The sequence below is a fragment of the Lipotes vexillifer genome, unplaced genomic scaffold (assembly GCF_000442215.2).
Source record: "Lipotes vexillifer unplaced genomic scaffold, Lipotes_vexillifer_v1.1 scaffold194, whole genome shotgun sequence".
Classification (NCBI taxonomy): domain Eukaryota; kingdom Metazoa; phylum Chordata; class Mammalia; order Artiodactyla; family Lipotidae; genus Lipotes; species Lipotes vexillifer.
Window position 1 is genome coordinate 1,416,329 of NW_006771758.1, and position 18,810 is coordinate 1,435,138.

An 18,810-nucleotide genomic window follows, 5' to 3' on the forward strand; every position below is an offset into this window, starting at 1 on the left:
TTGTCTGTCTTCTTCCCATCTGTATTCCCCACTCCTGGCACATAGAAAATGCTCAGTAAAAATTTGTAGAATGAAAAAAACTATAAAATTTAAGCAGTTGGACCAAATGAACTTTAAGGTTGCTTGTGGCTTTAACATGAACACTGTCAAAAATGAGTAAGTTAAAAATAAAATGACAACAACCATTTAAATAAAACAATGAAGGCAGTGTGGATGTATACTTATGCTTTAAGAATATACACCTGCCAAGTTCTTGGGCCTGTCATAGTGTTGTACTGCTGTTTTTATACAGTTTCCCAGGGAGTGTGAACTGAATTTCTGAGCTTTATAATACAGTATTTAACAAGGATATCAAGCAGCTGTCTAAATATAACAGCCCCGTATCACAGAATTAGAGTGGGATAGGTTTTAAAATACAATCTCTTCAATTTACAAGGATGTAAGCTAAAGCCCTGGGAAGGAAGTATATTTGGACATTTGGAACCAAATTCCGCGCTGCTTCTGTCAATGAGGAATACATATACCAATCACACTTCCTTATATGTAATCACTATTAATAACATAACAACGCTTTATATTTGAAAAACAAGTTTGTGTGACGAGATTCTATACCGGTGGTTCTGAAACGTGAGCATGGAGGATTTGTTAAAGCATAGACTGCCGACCTCACCCCTAAGAGTTTCCGGTTCTGTGGGTCGGGGTCTGGGGAGGGGTGCGGAGAACCCCGAGAGTTTAAGAGAAATCCTACTAATCTTACCTCAGCAACTCTCTCAGCTTAACTGGCCCGCTTGGAGCGCTGAAAGAACTACAAGTCCCAGAGTGCCCCGCGCGCAGCGGGAGGAAAGTCGGGCACTTCCGCTCCACGCAGAGCCTGTGTCCCCCCCCGCGTCTCGACGTGTCACTGGCGGCGCCGCGGCTGTGGTACGATAAGGCGCTGACTGGGGGAGTTTGAGGCGGCGGCGACCCCGGCCTGGATCTGTCCCGGCGCGGAAGGGTTCTGGGGTCCGTGGGGAACAGGAAAGGGAGGTGGCGGCTCAGCCCGCTCGGGGCACGATGTTGAACATGTGGAAGGTGCGGGAGCTGGTGGACAAAGCGTGAGTATCTGGGGTCAGTTGTGGCCGAGGCCCACGCGGGGGAGGGGCGGGGGGAAAGGGGAGCCGGGTCTGCGCGCTGGGCCTCCCGCGTCACGCCCCCCGTCTCGGCCGGCCCCATCATGGCGGCGTCCGGCTGTCTCCTCGGCCCCGGGCCGCGTCCTGAACCGCCAGTCTGGGAAGGGACCCTTCCTCGTTCGAAATATCCTCTTAGCCCCCTTCTCTCCTATGCAGGCCGTCCTCACCCTGCCCCTACCCCCACCCTTCTAGGCACAGACACTTTGGTCGGGGAGGGGGCGGGGTTGTCTAGAGATGGGTCAGTGCCCTGGCCGGAGAGCTGTCTTGGCCCCAGGCTTTGGGCTTTGCCTCCTCGGCAGCAGCGAAAGCTTGTGGGTGGAGGACTCACTTCACTGGCTCTCTTTGCACCTCAGAGTGTGGTGCAGAGACCTTAGGCCTGGTCGGGAGGTGTCCTTTACCTTGCTGGGTTTCTTTTAATTCCTAATGAACCTGAAGTTTTGGAGTGGGTGGTAGGTGTAACAAGTGGCCACTGTGGTCAGACTGAAGTTGCTCAAGAGGAGACTCATCCTTCGCTTTTCTAACATCAGCGAGAGTAGATCACCACATAGCTTACTGTGATTCTTTTCCTCTGTTTCCTTTTCCACGACACTTCATTTTTGGAGGGCCACTTGTTCCATTTGGTTTAATTAAGAAGTCATTGAATTAACAAGAAATTTCCCCTAAAGAAGGAAACAACCCAAGTTTATATCCTGTTGATCTACTTTTAACTTCCCTGACAGGTAAAATGACTAATATATAGTTGATTTTCTTTAAGATTTAAGTCGTAACTTTAGTATCTTACACTTAAATTGAGTGTATTAGATAGATACAACAGTGGTTAAGTAAGGTCTGCTAGGCCAGCAGGAAATAAAGTTTAAGAATTTTCCCCTTCCTCTCGGGTTTTAGTGATGATACAACGTGTGGTGACAAAAACATTTCATTTGTGCCACTCACCCAACCTAAAATCAGGAAGTGTAGATGGCAAATTCTTGAGGCTTTCTTGACCCCAGAAAAAATAATTCATTAAGAGATACAAACTACTAGGTATAAAATAAATGAGATCCAAGGATGTAATGTACAGCACAGGGAATATAGCCAATATTTTATAGTAACTTTAAACAGAGTATAATATATGAAAATATCTAATTGCTGTTGTACACCCGAAGCTAATATTATAAATCAACTATACTTCAATAAGAAAAAATACACAGTGGCTTGGGTAATACATCAGATAGAATTTAGAGTCTGACCATATTTTTAAGTTTTCTGTGCTACCAAGAAGGCAGTAGAGTGCCTAAGGAGCACAGGTTTGTGACCCTGCAGAGCTGGATTCAAGCTCTGTAACCTTGGCAGATTACTTAACCTTGAAGTGCCCCAGTTTTCTCAGGTGCAGTATGAAAATAATGATAGATACTTAGAGTGTTGTGAGAATTAAGGGCTAAGGACTTAGCGTATAAAGCCCTTAATACAGTAGATCAGTATGCTTTTGATAACTATAGCAGATGTTCTGCATCAAGAGTAAGATTAAACTTCATTAAGAGAGAAGCTCCATGTTTGAAAAGTGATTTGGTGATTTTGCTTTATCAACTATTTATTTTACCGTTAAGTTCTCAGTCCTTTATTTTAGGTTTGTTTTGCTATTTATATAACCTTTGCTTTCCAAAGATAAAATAAAATCATGTTGTTGTTTTTTTCAGATCCAGGTTTGTTGGTTTTTTAATATTTGGTGTAAGACTAGGATACCAGCTTAAATAGTCTTTAAAAATCCAAAAGCCTCTACAAAACTATCTCTTTATTTCTTAGCCAGAGGACAGTGGAAGAAAAACCACTAAAAAAACACTTTCTTATCTTAGGGGACTAAATCTGTAGTACTCAAAAATTTGAAGAGACTGTACATTTTTCAGGAGACAAATCTAGGCAATATTTCTGCTTTAATTGTTCATTTCATATTGTTTTTATCACCTTTGTTACTAATTTTCAAGTGCTTCAGGTTAAATTCGTCACATAAATAGTTAGCAAGTCAGTCTAATGGAAGAGCTGCTGTTGAAAAATAACTTCTCTCTTCCTTTTTACTACCCAATTTAGAATGGAGACTTGAACCAAGTTATTCAAGAACACGTGAGAACGTTGCCACCAAGGACTTTTTAAAGCTTTCGTGGGTGTCTGACACATGATATTAGGATTACAACATGAGGTTATTTTACTGATGAATACTCAGAATTTAATTTTCATCTTTCACTGGCAGGAGAGAAGAACTTGTTCCCCCCAAATGAAAGCATTTTACAGAACCAGTACCTGTGGCACTGTGTGCATTTAGACTGTTCACCTTAAATTGCCATAATGAAGGTGAAGCAGATCCATAGAACCGCTGTTCTGATTATCAAGGGGATAAGGTAATGAGGAATCTTGCAAATGAGGAAACAATGAAGTGACTAAGGACTGCTCTGAGAGCTTTGTTGAATAGAAATGAGGCTTTATACGATAGAGCACTGGCTAGAGGTTTAGGAGACCTGGGTTCAGATTCTGATACTGCCTTTTAAATTAGCTGTATGTCTGATCTGAGGCAGAATCATATGACTCTCTAGACCTTGGATTCCTTATCTTTAAATTGATGGGATTGGTCTAGAGTAAGACTTTTGCCAGCAATATGCCAATATGCCAACTGATATATTGGAGGCATGAATTTCTATCAGGGGGCAAAGAAACGGAGCAGATATTTCATAAGAGCAGATAAATTTTAGGAAGTCATTATCCTCCAGAGACAGTTTCAGCTGAAAATGGAATTTTGTTTAAATGTGGCAATCAATAAATGTTATATTTAAATGCTTTATGCAGTAAATAAGTGCAACCCATGACTCTGGAAAATTAGGACTTTCATTTAGCATATATCCCTACCCATTAAGGTTTACTTCAGAAAGAAAAATGTGGTCTTTCAAAATGTGTCCTCTGGAGCTACTGTTAGATCCAGCATGGTGGCAGTTCTTAAGTATAATGATGTATTTCAAATACTGGCTTTTGAGATTTTATGGAAGGTTGGGGAGGTATTTTCCACAATTGTTGCACCTGCTGGTGGTATTAAATAGCTCTGTTTTGCAGAACATTGTGGAACTGAGGAAAAGCAGATAAAACCATAGGCCAGCCAGAGCTTGGAGTGCCAGTTTCCTCTCACTTGTACTCGAGTTGCATTAAAAGAGAGCTGTGGCAGGAGAGGATAAGTGGCACCACTCCCACCAACTGGGAAAAGCTTGACCATTGTCATCCTTTGACCTGCCTCCCTTTATTTGAGGCTGTAATAAAATTGAACACTTTTATATTTTGTTATCCTGTTTATGGTATAAATTAAAAGTTGCTACAGTTCTGTTGTCTTTTCTCTTCAAATTTTGGAAATGCAGTGAAGGTAACCTGGTAGTGGTCAGTCAAACTGCTACTTACTGTTCAAGCCCAGCCAGTCCTTCTCTTTCATGCAGGGAGTAATATTAACAGTAAATCTATTTCATCAGTGGCCCCTATTCTTTTTATGATAGTGATTCAAACAGGGCTGGCCAAGGTCCTAAGGCAACTGCTATAGATACTCCATTTTAAGTTATTCTCTTAAGCATAGCTTGCATTTTTTTTCCCCCATAAGTTGATTTTTGGTGGTGATATTTGCATGATTTCAGTTTCTAAATGGTCACATAATGTAATAGAACTGTGGAAACTACTGATCTAGTCTAGCTGACTCCAGAGGGAGAACCCTTTGCTTTTATAGAAAATATTTCATTCAGTTATTTCAACACATAATAAATTTATTATTTCTTGGAATAGTACTGTATTTTCTGAACTTGAAAAATACAATACCTGCCTTCAAGAAATTTGCCACTGCAAATTGGTGCACTTGAACTTATCACTGGTTTTCCACTTCAGTCCTCGGATGTGTTCCTCCTATTTCCCTATCTTACCAGTAAATCTCTGTTCAGTTTGCTTCTTAGAACTTGAAAACAAAGGTGATTTTCAGCTTTCTAGTTTCCCCCTATCAACTTTTCTTTAAATCAGTTGTTATTGATGAAACAGTAAATTCATTATCCTTCCTTCCTCTCTCCTAGTAACTGGACACAAGTAGATATTAAGAATTTAATTGCAAAGAAAGATGATTTTATCTTTGCCAGCATTTCTTAGGAGTGATTTTCTGTAGTTCAAATTAGTCTGTTTAGTACCATTGCCAAGGTGCTTTTAAAAAGCTCTTAGCTGCCTCTTACATTTTCCTGTGCCCTTCCTGTTTTCAAGTAGTTTTTCATTTGTTTTCTATGCATCCACTCAAAGTATTTGGCCTTTTTAATTTTAAGTACCACTTAATAATACTCACTCCTAGGTTTTACAGTATGACTCCACAGTTGAACCTTTTTCTATGCTCTTGTATTTTCTTACTTATTTCCAATGTTTATTTAATATTTCCTTCAAGAAAAAAAGGAAGAGTATAGGCAGCTTAAATAACTTTTTTTAGTCTTGAAGAAATTTTATTGTTTTATCTTTAATATTTAGATCTGTCTGGTTGGAATTTACTTTTTGGCTTTTATTATGGAAGATTTCAAATATATCGAAAACTGGAGGGACTGTTGTAATGAACCTCTGTGTACACAGACCTAACTTCAGCAGTCTGACTAGTCTTGCTTTATCTGTGCCTCTGCCTCCCACCCCCACTCCGTATTATTTTGAAGCAAATTCCAGACACTGTATCATTTCATCTATAAGTATATCAATCTCGAAAAAGTAGAGTCAACTTTTTTTTATCATAACCATAATACCATTATCACACCTTTTAAAAAGGATGATTACTTAATATTAAATGCCCAGTCAGCATTTGTTTCTCATTTGCCTCATGATTCCTCTTTGATGTTTCTGAGTTGGTGGGTATATCTCTTGATACTTTTAATGTGTAGGCTCAATCTCTGTCTTCTTTTTTTCCCTCTTAAGGTTTACGTGTTAAAAAAACTGAGTTTTTTGTACTTTCCTCAGTTTGGTTTTTGCTAATTGGATCCCATAGGGTTGTTTAAGTGTTTTTCTAACCTCTGTATTTCCTGCAATTTGGTAATTTTATCTACTCACTTGATAAATTCAAGTTCCAGTTTTGGGGGCAGCAAGACTACTTCATAGATTGAAAGTACATTTTTAGTACTTGTAATGGGTCTTATGTATAAAGATTTAGCTCTCTTTAGTCTTAGCTGACATTACTTAACATTCTGGGACAATGTATTTAACTGTTTATTCTTTTTTTTTTCCTAACATGTCACTGCATATGAGCTTTCATTGTTCAGTCTAATTATGTGAGTGTGTCCATCTCTATGCATTTTTAAAATTTATTTATTTATTTATTTTTGGCTGAATTGGGTCTTTGTTGCTGCGCGCGGGCTTCTCATTGCAGTGGATTCTCATATTGCGGAGCACGGGCTCTAGGCGCACGAGCTTCAGTAGTTGTGGCACACAGGCTCAGTAGTTGTAGCTCGTGGGCTCTAGAGCGCAGGCTCAGGAGTTGTGGCACTGGGGCTTAGTTGTTCCACGGCATGTGGAATCTTCCCGGACCAGGGCTTGAACCTGTGTGGCCTGCATTGGCAGGTGGATTCTTTTTTTTTTTTCTGACTGGTGACAATGTTCTTTATTCTTTTCCTTCTTTTCTACTAATTTTTTTTTTTTTTTTTTTTTTTTTTTTTTTTGGGGCACGGGAGGCTCAGCGGCCATGGCTCACAGGCCCAGCCGCTCCGCAGCATGTGGGATCCTCCCAGACTGGGCACGAACCCGTGTCCCCTGCATCGCCAGGAGGACTCTACCACTGCGCCACCAGGGAAGCCCTCTACTAATTTTTTTTTAACATCTTTATTGGAGTATAATTGCTTTACAATGGTATGTTAGTTTCTGCTTTATAACAAAGTGAATCAGCTATACATATACACATATCCCCATATCTCCTCCCTGTTGCATCTCCCTCCCACCCTCCCTATACCACCCCTCTAGGTGGTCACAAAGTGCCCAGCTGATCTCCCTGTGCTATGCAGCTGCTTTCCACTAGCTAGCTATTTTACATTTGGTAGTATTTGTAAGTCTGTGCCACTCTCTCACTTTGTCCCAGCTTACTCTTCCCTCTCCCTGTGTCCTCAAGTCCATCCTCAATGTCTGCGTCTTTATTCCTGTCCTGCCTCTGGGTTCTTCATTACCTTTTGTTTCTTAGATTCCATATATATGTGTTAGCATACGGTATTTGTTTTTCTCCTTCTGACTGACTTCACTCTGTATGACAGACTTTAGGTCCATCCGCCTCACTACCAAAAACTCAATTTTGTTTCTTTTTATGGCCGAGTAATATTCCATTGTATATATGTGCCATATCTTCTTTATCCATTCATCTGTTGATGGACACTTAGGTTACTTCCATGTCCTGGCTGTTGTAAACAGAGCTGCAATGAACATTGTGGTACATGACTCTTTTTGAATTATGGTTTTCTCAGGGTATATATGCCCAGTAGTGGGATTGCTGGGTCCTATGGTAGTTTTTTAGTTTTTTAAGGAACCTCCATACTGTTCTCCATAGTGGCTGTATCAATTTACATTCCCACCAACAGTGCAAGATGGTTCCCTTTTCTCCACACTCTCTCCAGCATTTATTGTTTGTAGATTTTTTGATGATGGCCATTCTGACTGGTGTGAGGTGATACCTCATTGTAGTTTTGATTTGCATTTCTCTAATGATTAGCGATATTGAGCATTCTTTCATATGTTTGTTGGCAATCTGTATATCTGCTTTGGAGAAATGTCTGAGTCTTCTGCCCATTTTTGGATTGGGTTGATTTTTTTTTTGATATTGAACTGCATGGGCTGCTTGTAAATTTTGGAGATTAATCCTTTGTCCGTTGCTTCATTTCCAAATATTTTCTCCCATTCTGAGGGTTGTCTTTTGGTCTTGTTTATGTTTTCCTTTGCTGTGCAAAAGCTTTTTAAGTTTCATTAGGTTCCATTTGTTTATTTTTGGTTTTATTTCCATTTCTCTAGGAGGTGGGTCAGAAAGGATCTTGCTGTGATTTATGTCATAGAATGTTCTGCCTATGTTTTCCTCTATGATTTATGTTCTCCCTATGTTTTCCTCTATGATTTATGTCATAGAATGTTCTGCCTATGTTTTCCTAAGAGTTTGATAGTGTCTGGCCTTACATTTAGTCTTTAATCCATTTTGAGTTTACTATTGTGTATGGTACTAGGGAGTGTTCTTATTTCATTCTTTTACATGTAGCTGTCCAGTTTTCCCAGTACCACTTATTGAATAGGCTTTTTCTGCATTGTATGTTCTTGCCTCCTTTATCAAAAATAAGGTGACTATATGTGTGTGAGTTTATCTTTGGGCTTTCTGTCCTGTTCCATTGATCTATATTTCTGTTTTTGTGCCAGTCCCATACTGTCTTGATTACTGTAGCTTTGTAGTATAGTCTGAAGTCAAGGAGTCTGATTCCTCCAGCTCCGTTTTTCTTTCTCAAGATTGCTTTGCCTATTCGGAGTCTTTTCTCTTTCCATACAAATTATGAAATTTTTTGCTTTAGTTCTGTGAAAAATACCAGTGGTAGTTTGATAGGGATTGCATTGAATCTGTAGATCGCTTTGGGTAGTAGAGTCATTTTCACAATGTTGATTCTTCCAATCCAAGAACATGGTATATCTCTCCATCTGTTTGTATCATCTTTAATTTCTTTCATCAGTGTCTTATAATTTTCTACATACAGGTCTTTTGTCTCCCTAGGTTGGTTTATTCCTAGGTATCTTATTCTTTTTGTTGCAGTGGTAAATGGGAGTGTTTCCTTGATATCTCTTTCAGATTTTTCATCATTAGAGTATAGGAATGCAAGAGATTTCTGTGCACTAATTTTGTATCCTGCTACTTTACCAAATTCATTGATTAGCTCCAATAGTTTTCTGGTAGCATCTTTAGGATTCTCTATGTATAGTATCATGTCATCTGCACACAGTGACAGCTTTACTTTTTCTTTTCTGCTTGGGATTCCTTTTATTTCCTTTTCTTCTCTGATTGCTGTGCCTAAAACTTCCAAAACTACGTTGTGTAATAGTGGTGAGAATGGATAACCTTGTCTTGTTCCTGATCTTAGTGGAAATGGTTTCAGTTTTTCACCATTGAGAATGATGTTGGCGTGAGTTTGTCTTATATAGCCTTTAATTTGTTGAGGAAAGTTCCCTCTATGCCTACTTTCTGGAGGGTTTTTATCATAAATGGGTGTTGAATTTTGTCCCAAGCTTTTTCTGCAGCTATTGAGATGATTATATGGTTTTTCTCCTTCAGTTTGTTAATATGGTGTACCACATTGATTGATTTGCGTATATTAAAGAATCCTTGCATTCCTGGGATAAACCCCACTTGATCATGGTGTATGATCCTTTTAATGTGCTGCTGGATTCTCTTTCTTAGTATTTTGTTGAGGATTTTTGCATCTATGTTCATCAGTGATATTGGCCTGTAGTTTTCTTTCTTTGTGATATCTTTGTCTGGTTTTGGTGTCAGGGTGATGGTGACCTCATAGAATGAGTTTGGGAGTGTTCCTCCCTCTGCTGTATTTTGGAAGAGTGTGAAAAGGATACATGTTAGCTCTTCTCTGAATGTTTTATATAATTTGCCTGTGAAGCCATCTGGTCCTGGGCTTTTGTTAGTTGCAAGATTTTTAATCACAGTCTCAATTCCAGTGCTTGTGATTGGTCTGTTTATATTTTCTATTTCTTCCTGGTTCAGTCTTGGAAGGTTGTGCTTTTGTAAGAATTTATCCATTTCTTCCAGGTTGTCCGTTTTATTGGCATGGAGTTGCTTGTAGTAATCTCTGATGATCCTTTGTATTTCTGCAGTGTCAGTTGTTACTTCTCCTTTTACATTTCTAATTCTATTGATTTGAGTCTTCCTTTTTTTCTTGATGAGTCTGGCTAATGGTTTATCAATTTTGTTCATCTTCTCAAAGAACCGGTTTTTATTTTTATTGATTTTTGCTATTGTTTCTTTCATTTCTTTTTCATTTTTATTTCTGCTCTGATCTTTATGATTTCTTTCCTTCTGCTAACTTTGGGTTTTTTTAGTTTTCTTTCTCTAATTGCTTTAGGGGTAAGGTTATTTGAGATGTTTCTTGTTTCTTGAGGAAGGATGTATTGCTATAAACTTCCCTCCTAGAAATGCATTTTCTGCATCCTATAGATTTTGGGTCGTTGTGTTCTCGTTATCATTTATTTCTAGGTATTTTTTTATTTCCTCTTTGATTTCTTTAGTGATCTCTTGGTTATTAAGTAGTGTATTGTTTAGCCTCCATATATTTGTATTTTTTACAGATATTTTCCTGTAATTGACATCTAGTCTCATAGCATTGTGGTCAGAAAAGATACTTGATACCATTGTAGTTTTCTGAAATTTACCAAGGCTTGATTTGTGACCCAGGATATGGTCTATCCTGGAGAATGTTCCACAAGCACTTGAGAAGAAAGTGTATTCTGTTGTTTTTGGATGAAATGTCCTATAAATATCAATCAAGTCCATCTTGTTTAATGTATAATTTAAAGCTTGTGTTTCCTTATTTATTTTCATTTTGGATGATCTGTCCATTGGTGAAAGTGGGGTGTTAAAGTCCCCTACTATGATTGTGTTACTGTTGATTTCCCCTTTTATGGCTGTTAGCATTTGCCTTATGTATTGAGGTGCTCCTATGTTGGGTGCATAAATATTTACAGTTGTTATATCTTCTTCTTGGATCGATCCCTTGATCATTATGTAGTGTCCTGCTTTGCCTCTTGTAATAGTCTTTATTTTAAAGTCTGTTTTGTCTGATATGAGAATTGTTACTGCAGCTTTCTTTTGATTTCCATTTGCATGGAATATCTTTTCCCATCCCCTCACTTTAAGTCTGTATGTATCCTTAGGTCTGAAGTGGGTCTCTTTTAGATGGCATATATACGGGTCTTGTTTTTGTATCCATTCAGCCAGTCTGTGTCTTTTGGTTGGAGCATTTAATCCATTTACATTTAAGGTAGTTATTGATATGTGTGTTCCTATTACCATTTTCTTAATTGTTTTGGGTTTGTTATCGTAGATCTTTTCCTTCTCTTGTGTTTCCTGCCTAGGGAAGTTCCTTTAGCATTTGTTGTAAAGCTGGTTTGGTGGTGCTGAATTCTCTTAGCTTTTGCTTGTCTGTAAAGATTTTAATTTCTCTGTCAAATCTGAACGAGATCCTTGGTGGATAGAGTAATATTGGTTGTAGGTTTTTCTCCTTCATCACTTTAAATAGGTCCCGCCACTCCCTTATGGCTTGCAGAGTTTCTGCTGAAAGATCAGCTGTTAACCTTATGGGGATTCCCTTGTATGTTATTTGTTGCCTTTCCTTTGCTGCTTTTAATATTTTTTCTTAGTATTTAATTTTTGATAGTTTGATTAATATGTGCCTTGGCGTGCTTCTCCTTGGATTTATGGTGTATGGGACTCTCTGTGCTTCCTGGACTTTATTGACTATTTCCTTTCCCATACTAGGGAAGTTTTCAACTACAGTCTCTTCAAATATTTTCTCAGTCTGTTTCTTTTTCTCTTCTTCTTCTGGGATCCCTATGATTCAAATGTTGGTGCGTTTAATGTTGTCCCAGAGGTCTCTGAGACTGTCCTCAATTCTTTTCATTCTTTTTTCTGCTCTGCAGTAGTTATTTCTACTATTTTATCTTCCAGGTCACTTATCCGTTCTTCTGCCTCAGTTATTCTGCTATTGATCCCTTCTAGAGAATTTTTAATTTCATTTATTGTGTTGTTCATCACTGTTTGTTTGCTCTTTATTTCTTCTAGGTCCTTGTTAAACGTTTCTTGTATTTTCTCTATTCTATTTCCAATATTTTGGGTCATCTTTACTATCATTATTCTGAATTCTTTTTCAGGTAGACTGCCTGTTTCCTCTTCATTTGTCAGGTCTCGTGGGTTTTTACCTTGCTCCTTCATCTGCTGTGTGATTTTCTGTCTTCTCATTTTGCTAAACTTACTGTGTTTGGGGTCTCCTTTTTGCACGCTGCAGGCTCCAGGCTCATAGTTCCTGTTGTTTTTGGTGTCTATCCCCAGTGGCTAAGGTTGGTTCAGTGGGTTGTGTAGGCTTCCTGGTGGAGGGGACTAGTGCCTGTGTTCTGGTGGATGAGGCTGGATCTTGTCTTTCTGGTGGGCAGGTCTATGTCTGGTGGTGTGTTTGGGGGTGTGTGGCCTTATTATGATTTTAGGCAGCCTCTGTGCTAATGGATGGGGTTGTGTTCCTGTCTTGCTAGTTGTTTGGCATAGGGTGTCCAGCACTGTAGCTTGCTGGTCGTTGAGTGGAGCTTGGTCTTAGCATTGAGATGGAGATCTCTGGGAGAGCTTTCGCTGTTTGATATTACTGGGATCCAGGAGGTCTCTTGTGGACCAGTGTCCTGAACTTGGCCTCCCACCTCAGAGGCACAGGCCTGACACCCGGCTGGAGCACCAAGACCCTGTCAGCCACATGGCTCAGAAGAAAAGGGAGAAAAAAGAAAGAAAATAAATAAAATACAGTTATTAAAATAAAAAATAATTATTAAAAATAAAATAATTTAAAAGTAATTTTTAAAAATGGACAGACAGAACCCTAGGACAAATGGTAAAAGCAAAGCTATACAGACAAAAATCACACAAAGAAGCATACACATACACACTCACAGAAAGAGAATAAGGAAAAAAATATATATATCTTTTTCCCAAAGTCCACCTCCTCAATTTGGGATGATTTGTTGTCTCTTCAGGTATTCCACGGATGCAGGGTACATCAAGTTGATTGTGGAGATTTAATCCGCTGCTCCTGAGGCTGCTGGGAGAAATTTCCCTTTCTCAGTTCGCACAGCTCCTGGGGTTCAGCTTTGAATTTGGCCCCACTTCTGCCTGTAGGTCGCCTGAGGGTGTCTGTTTTTCACTCAGACAGGATGGGGTTAAAGGATCAGCTAATTAGGGGGCTGTGGCTCATTCAAGCTGTGGGGAGGTAGGGGTACGGAATGCAGGGTGAGCCTCTGGCGGCCGAGGCTGGCGTGATGATGCAACGGGATAGGTGGATTCTTAATGACTGTGCCACCAGGAAAGTCCCATCTATATATTTTTATAGTAATTTGCTAGCTATCCACACTTTTTTTATTAAATTTTTTTTGGCTGCTTTGGGTCTTCGTTGCTGCGTGCAGGCTTTCTCTAGTTGTGGTGAGCGGGGGCTACTCTTCATTGTGGTGCACAGTCTTCTCATTGTTGTGGCTTCTCTTGTTGCAGAGCAGACTCTAGTCCCGTGGGCTTCAGTAGTTGTGGCAGGCGGGCTCAGTAGTTGTGGCACACAGGCTTAGTTGCTCTGTGGCATGTGGGATCTTCCCGGACCAGGGCTCGAACCCATGTCTCCTGCATTGGCTGGCGGATTCTTAACCACTGCGCCACCAGGGAAGTCCTATACACACTTTTATATTTAGACACCTCCACGTGATGTTTACTGGATCTGGGAAGAAGTGTGGTTCAGAGATCGGAACTGGATTGAAATCTTAGGTCCATCACTAAGAAATAGTGATCTTGGGGACTGGGACAGTATCTCCAAACTTTCCCATCTATAAAACAGGATGGTATTTATTTTACAGGGTTCTTGTGAGGATTATATTTATGTGAAACATTTAGCATAGCACTTGAGCATAGCACTTAGCAAAGTCTTGAAACACTGTCATTATTGTATAATTACAAAAGTAATTCATAACAATTTATAACATGTAGAAAAAAGTGAAAGGAATATAGTGTTTGAAGGAATAAAGAAAATGTCAGAGTAGATTATTTACAAGTATGTAAGAGCCGTGTCTTAATCCATAAATCATTTTCAATGTATATTCACCTCAATAGACATGTTAAGCAATGTATAGGAGAACTTATAAAAATATCTGTAATATGTGCCTTATGTTGTGTTCACCAAATCACAAATGCCTTTAATATTATAAAGCATATTACAGAAATAACTCTTTCAAAAGACATAAATAAGGAATAAAGTCTTTGGAAGGACATATTGCATTTCCATCTGCTAATAATTTTTATTCAGCTTGTTTTGTATTTTCTCAAGATTTTAAAGATGCTGCTAATCTAGAATATTTCTTCTAAAATATAAAAAGATTTATTTTATGAGGGCAATTTGAAGTTGACAGTCTATCCTTAAAGAAACTGAACAAAATCAAGAAAAAGAATCCTCTAAAATGTGATATCCAATTCATAATCTCTGATAATGGATGAGCAGTATATATAAGGAAAGCACATTGCAGTGTGCTTTCCAGTTTTTCAGTACACTCTCCCAAACTGGCAAGAAATTCTTTTGGCTTACCAGAGCCCTTTAGCCAGAAAATTTCATACAGGTAAAATAACATAATGCATTCCCATGTATTGATAGCTCCTCATGACTATGACTGTAGTAAATATTGAGTGGTAGTGTTAATGTGCAACAATAGCCAAGAGTGTTTTGTACTTAGAGAAGTCTAGTTAGCCAGTTATTTTGGAGTGTATTCTCTTGACATACGAATTGTATTTAGTTTAGAAATTCTTAGGAGAGGAAGTTCTACCTAATTCTAATATAAATAATTTTTTATAACTTCCACACAAACTCACCATTATGTGATAAACGTGTATGTATGCATTTAAAAATGTTTCACTCAAAAAAATTCTCGTCCAAATAGGGTTGTTTTTTTTTTGGCCATGCCACATGACTTACGCAATCTTAGTTCCCCAACCAGGGCTTGAGTGGGACCCTCTCGGTGAAAGCATTGAGTCCGAATCACTAGCCTGCCAGGGAATTCCCTTAGGTAGCTTTTATTTTTATAGTAGAAAGAAGACATATATTTAAAATTCAATTTCTTGTTTTTCTTGCTATTTGTTTCTATGCAGTTTTAGCAGTTTTAGCAAATCATTAAAGAACAGTGCATATTCATCACTTGTAATTTTTAAAAGTGACTTAAGATTTTATGATTAAAACTTTTTACTTGAAGTTAAACCATAATGGTTAAAAATAATATCCTTAGTTTGATATGTTTGGTTTATAGTTATAAGTTTGGTACTGAATGGGTTTCTGAAGTGTGGCTCATTTCTCATGAAGCCAAATAAAAATTTTAATCCTATAATCTGTCCCGTCTGCTGCCTCTGGGATATAAGCTCTTTGAGGGCGGGGACTTCGTTTTGTTTACTGCTATATTACTTACTCCAAGTACAGTGTGTGACATACAGTAGGTGTTCAATAAATATTTTTTTGAATGAGTATGTTAAATTTGGTAAGTTGTTTTATATTACTGAGGAAATCTTTTAAGTACAGATATTTCTAATAAAAACAAATCGTTATTGAGCGTTTGTCATGTGCCAAGAACAATAGTGACAACATTATTATTATTCTCAATTTGTGGTTGAGGAAAATGACCACAGAGAAGTCCAGAAACTTGCCCGAAGTAACACATCTAGAAAATAGAGTCTAGATTTAAATCTAGTGTCTGCTTTCAGAACATATATTTAACAGTTCTTGCTAACTTGTACAAGACATTATTCACTGTAATAGAGGTGAATTACTAGTGTATGCCTTAAACAAGTTAAAAATTACTTGAAAAAAGTTTATAATAAGCTTCTGAATCAAATTCAATGAGTATTTATTCCTTTTTTCCGTATATGTACCAATCATAAAAGAAAATTTTTCTGGCCTCTTGTAATACTCTGAATAATGTAAGTAGGATGCCCCTCAATGATCCAGAAGCAAACAGTTGTAGGTGAAAAAGGAAGTCTTTTTTTTTCTTGTAATGAATTTGCTCACTGTAATTAATCCTTAAAAAAATGTCATGACAGTTATGAGCTGTAGTATGTGTTTCAGAGTTAGTCCCCTGTAGCCAGCTTCCACAACTTTAATAAGTTTCACACAATTTTTTGATCTTTATATTGTGGTCAGTTAGCTGTGCCTGTAGTGCTATGTCTTATTACTCTGATTTATGTACAACTTTTTCCAATTTTTCTTATGCTCAGATTAATTTGGGAATAATTTTCCTTAGTTCGTTATGTACCTATCCAAGGAGTATGTTTTTGGCATAGGTTGTAAATGTTTAAATGGTATATAATAACTGAAAATACATTACTGTCTAAGAAGCTGTTCTGTTGCAAAGGGAGGTCCCCCTTCTACCCCAATCACATAGTCTAGATTAAATAATTTAAAGTGTAGATGTTTGGTGGTTTGTGTTTGTTTGAGTTTGAGGGGAAATAAATTATATAGGCTTCTAAATTTTAGTAGTAAGGTTCTGGAAACAATTTCCTTCATGTCAGAAAAATTGAGCCTAGTTTTGGGGATTTGAAAATGCATTTGAGTAAATCTAAGTTTAATCGATCATGGATGAAAATGGGGGAAAAAAACTATTGCTGACTTAATATTTTTAAGTTTTAAATTTTATTTAAAATTTTTTAATTATTTGAGTTCACTTACAGGTAATTTTACAAACATCACTGCTGAGGTGCACGAGTTCTCATTTTATTATTCTATTGATAGGATTTCTTAGTTATATACTTTCAGTTACTGTTTGATATTTGGCAGTGCATCTGAACTTAATCACATAGAAGTGAAAACATCTATAAGTGATGTGATCAAACCGTACAACGTCAAGCATCTGTGTCTACAAAGATGTAGTTTTCACATATTGTCCCAGTGCAGGATGTTTCATAATTTTCTCATTCTCTTAGAAGGGTTTTATGTTTTTTTTAAGCTTAAGTAATTTTAGCACTTTCTTTTAGATTTTTTTCCTGAAGGAGTCTCATAATACAGTTAATAAAATTACCTTAATAGGGTATTTAAAATAGGGTGCCACATATTTTAAAAGATAATTTGTTATGAGTATGCCCAAGCTGAGCAAACTTCTTTGGGTTTCAGTTTTATTTTTAAATGAGGGGTGGGAGGAGTAATTTGAGGGAAGACATCATAAGTCAAGAGACTTTTTGTGCATTTCTGTATGAAATGGGCATAAGGTCTACCTTCCAGGAATGTTGAGAGAATTAAATGAGTTAATATATTGTGAAAATGTTTACCATTGTGTTCTCAGTAAATTCTTGTTCTTTTGTTTTGTTCGGTCATTATGAGATAGCTTTAAAAAGGTGTAACCTAAAATTAAAAGATATAGGTGAACAAAAACTGTCATTCCTTAGATTAGTTCTAAAGAGTAGGAATTTAAAAGTTGGCAAAAAATTTTAATAAACTTTAAACCCCTTTAACAGTAAAATTTTTACTATTATTTTAGTAGCTACTCTTTTATTATACCTGTAAAAACTAGAATTGGGATTTATAATGCTAACAATTCTAATGCTATAATCTCTTTTTAATACACTGGGTTATTTGATTTGCTTCTGAAGCCAGTTTAACATATGACATCTCTTGATAAGAAAAATATCACACTGTCCTTTCTTTTTTGGAAAAAAAAACTGATTTACTAAGTAACCTGAGCAAGTGACCTTAAGCAACTGTCAGCAATAGGAAAGATTGTTTCACAATTAAACTTACACACAAAACAATGCAAGTCTGAAGATGCTTAAAGTAGAGAAGGACTGTTTCTGGTTGTTGAATAGGAATAATATTCCCATACTTTAAAAAAATATGGACCTCAGGAGCTTACGCTTTCAAAATTTATTAGAAGTTGCATTTGAGGAACTTGTGCTTGAGTTGTTAACGTGTGTCATAAGACATACAATTGAATTTGAAATGACTGGTATTTGCAGAACAATTTCCAAATAAATACTTTACGCTAAATATTTAACTAAAAGTTTTTCTAGCAAGTGGGAATGGGTGTCCTAGTTATTTAGAGTCATAAATAGAACATTACTGTTATATCTAAATATAACATTTAGCTAGCTTTTATTAACTTTTGTCATTAAAAAAATGGTAATAGATTACTGTTTTTCATGAGAACTTTGTAACTAGAATAATCCTAAGAGAGTCCTTGAGGGTGTGATTGGCCTATTTATAAGTTGTGTGAAATGTTTAACCTTGAGGATTTTTTACTCATATAAGTACTTAACATTGCTTGACATGTTAACATGGTTTGGGGGGTGTGTGTGGTAGTTGGTGTACCAAAAGAATGATTTGCATATGCTATGCTACTAATTGTTCTTTTTTACTATAATTTAATTATAAAATAGAATGATACTAATTATAAAAAGTCAGGTGAGCCTAAATTTCATAATGCATTTTAACTGTGATAAACTTCCTTTACATTAAAACTGATGCATTCTATATCTAAAAGCATAATGTATAGTGTTCACTCTATCAAAACTCTTTGATGCTTTAATGGAGGAATGATTGCACTTGAGAAAGCTGGTTACTGCCTAATTTGACACTGAAATAAATGTTCTCCAAATTATAGAATCAAGAAAATGACAGCTTGAAATGAAAAAGAAAGAAACCAATCAATCCTTTCATGAAGTTTGACTTTGTTCCAAGTTATTTGTGTTACTTAGAGGGGTAGTTTAGAAAAAAAAATGTTTTTTATTGCTGTTAAGATTCACATAGCATGAAATTAACTATTTTAAAGTGTTGAATCCAGTAGCGTTTAGCACATTCACAGTGTTGTGCAGTGAGGCAGATTTTTAAATAACTTTTTTTTTTTTTTTTTTTTT

At 37.2% G+C, this 18,810-nt stretch overlaps 1 protein-coding gene across 3 annotated transcripts in view; it reads left to right on the forward strand.

The window, feature by feature from the left end:
* Positions 1-851: 851 nt before the first annotated feature.
* CLINT1 (clathrin interactor 1) overlaps positions 852-18,810 on the forward strand; it is a 65,808-nt gene continuing 47,849 nt past the window's right edge. For 2 of the 3 annotated variants that reach the window (XM_007447115.1, XM_007447116.1), the window contains exon 1: positions 852-1,094. In XM_007447115.1, the coding sequence (XP_007447177.1) occupies positions 1,054-1,094 (41 nt within the window). In that variant the 5' untranslated portion in view covers positions 852-1,053. The remainder of the gene's footprint in view (positions 1,095-18,810) is intronic. The other variant, XM_007447117.1, reaches the window with a different exon arrangement.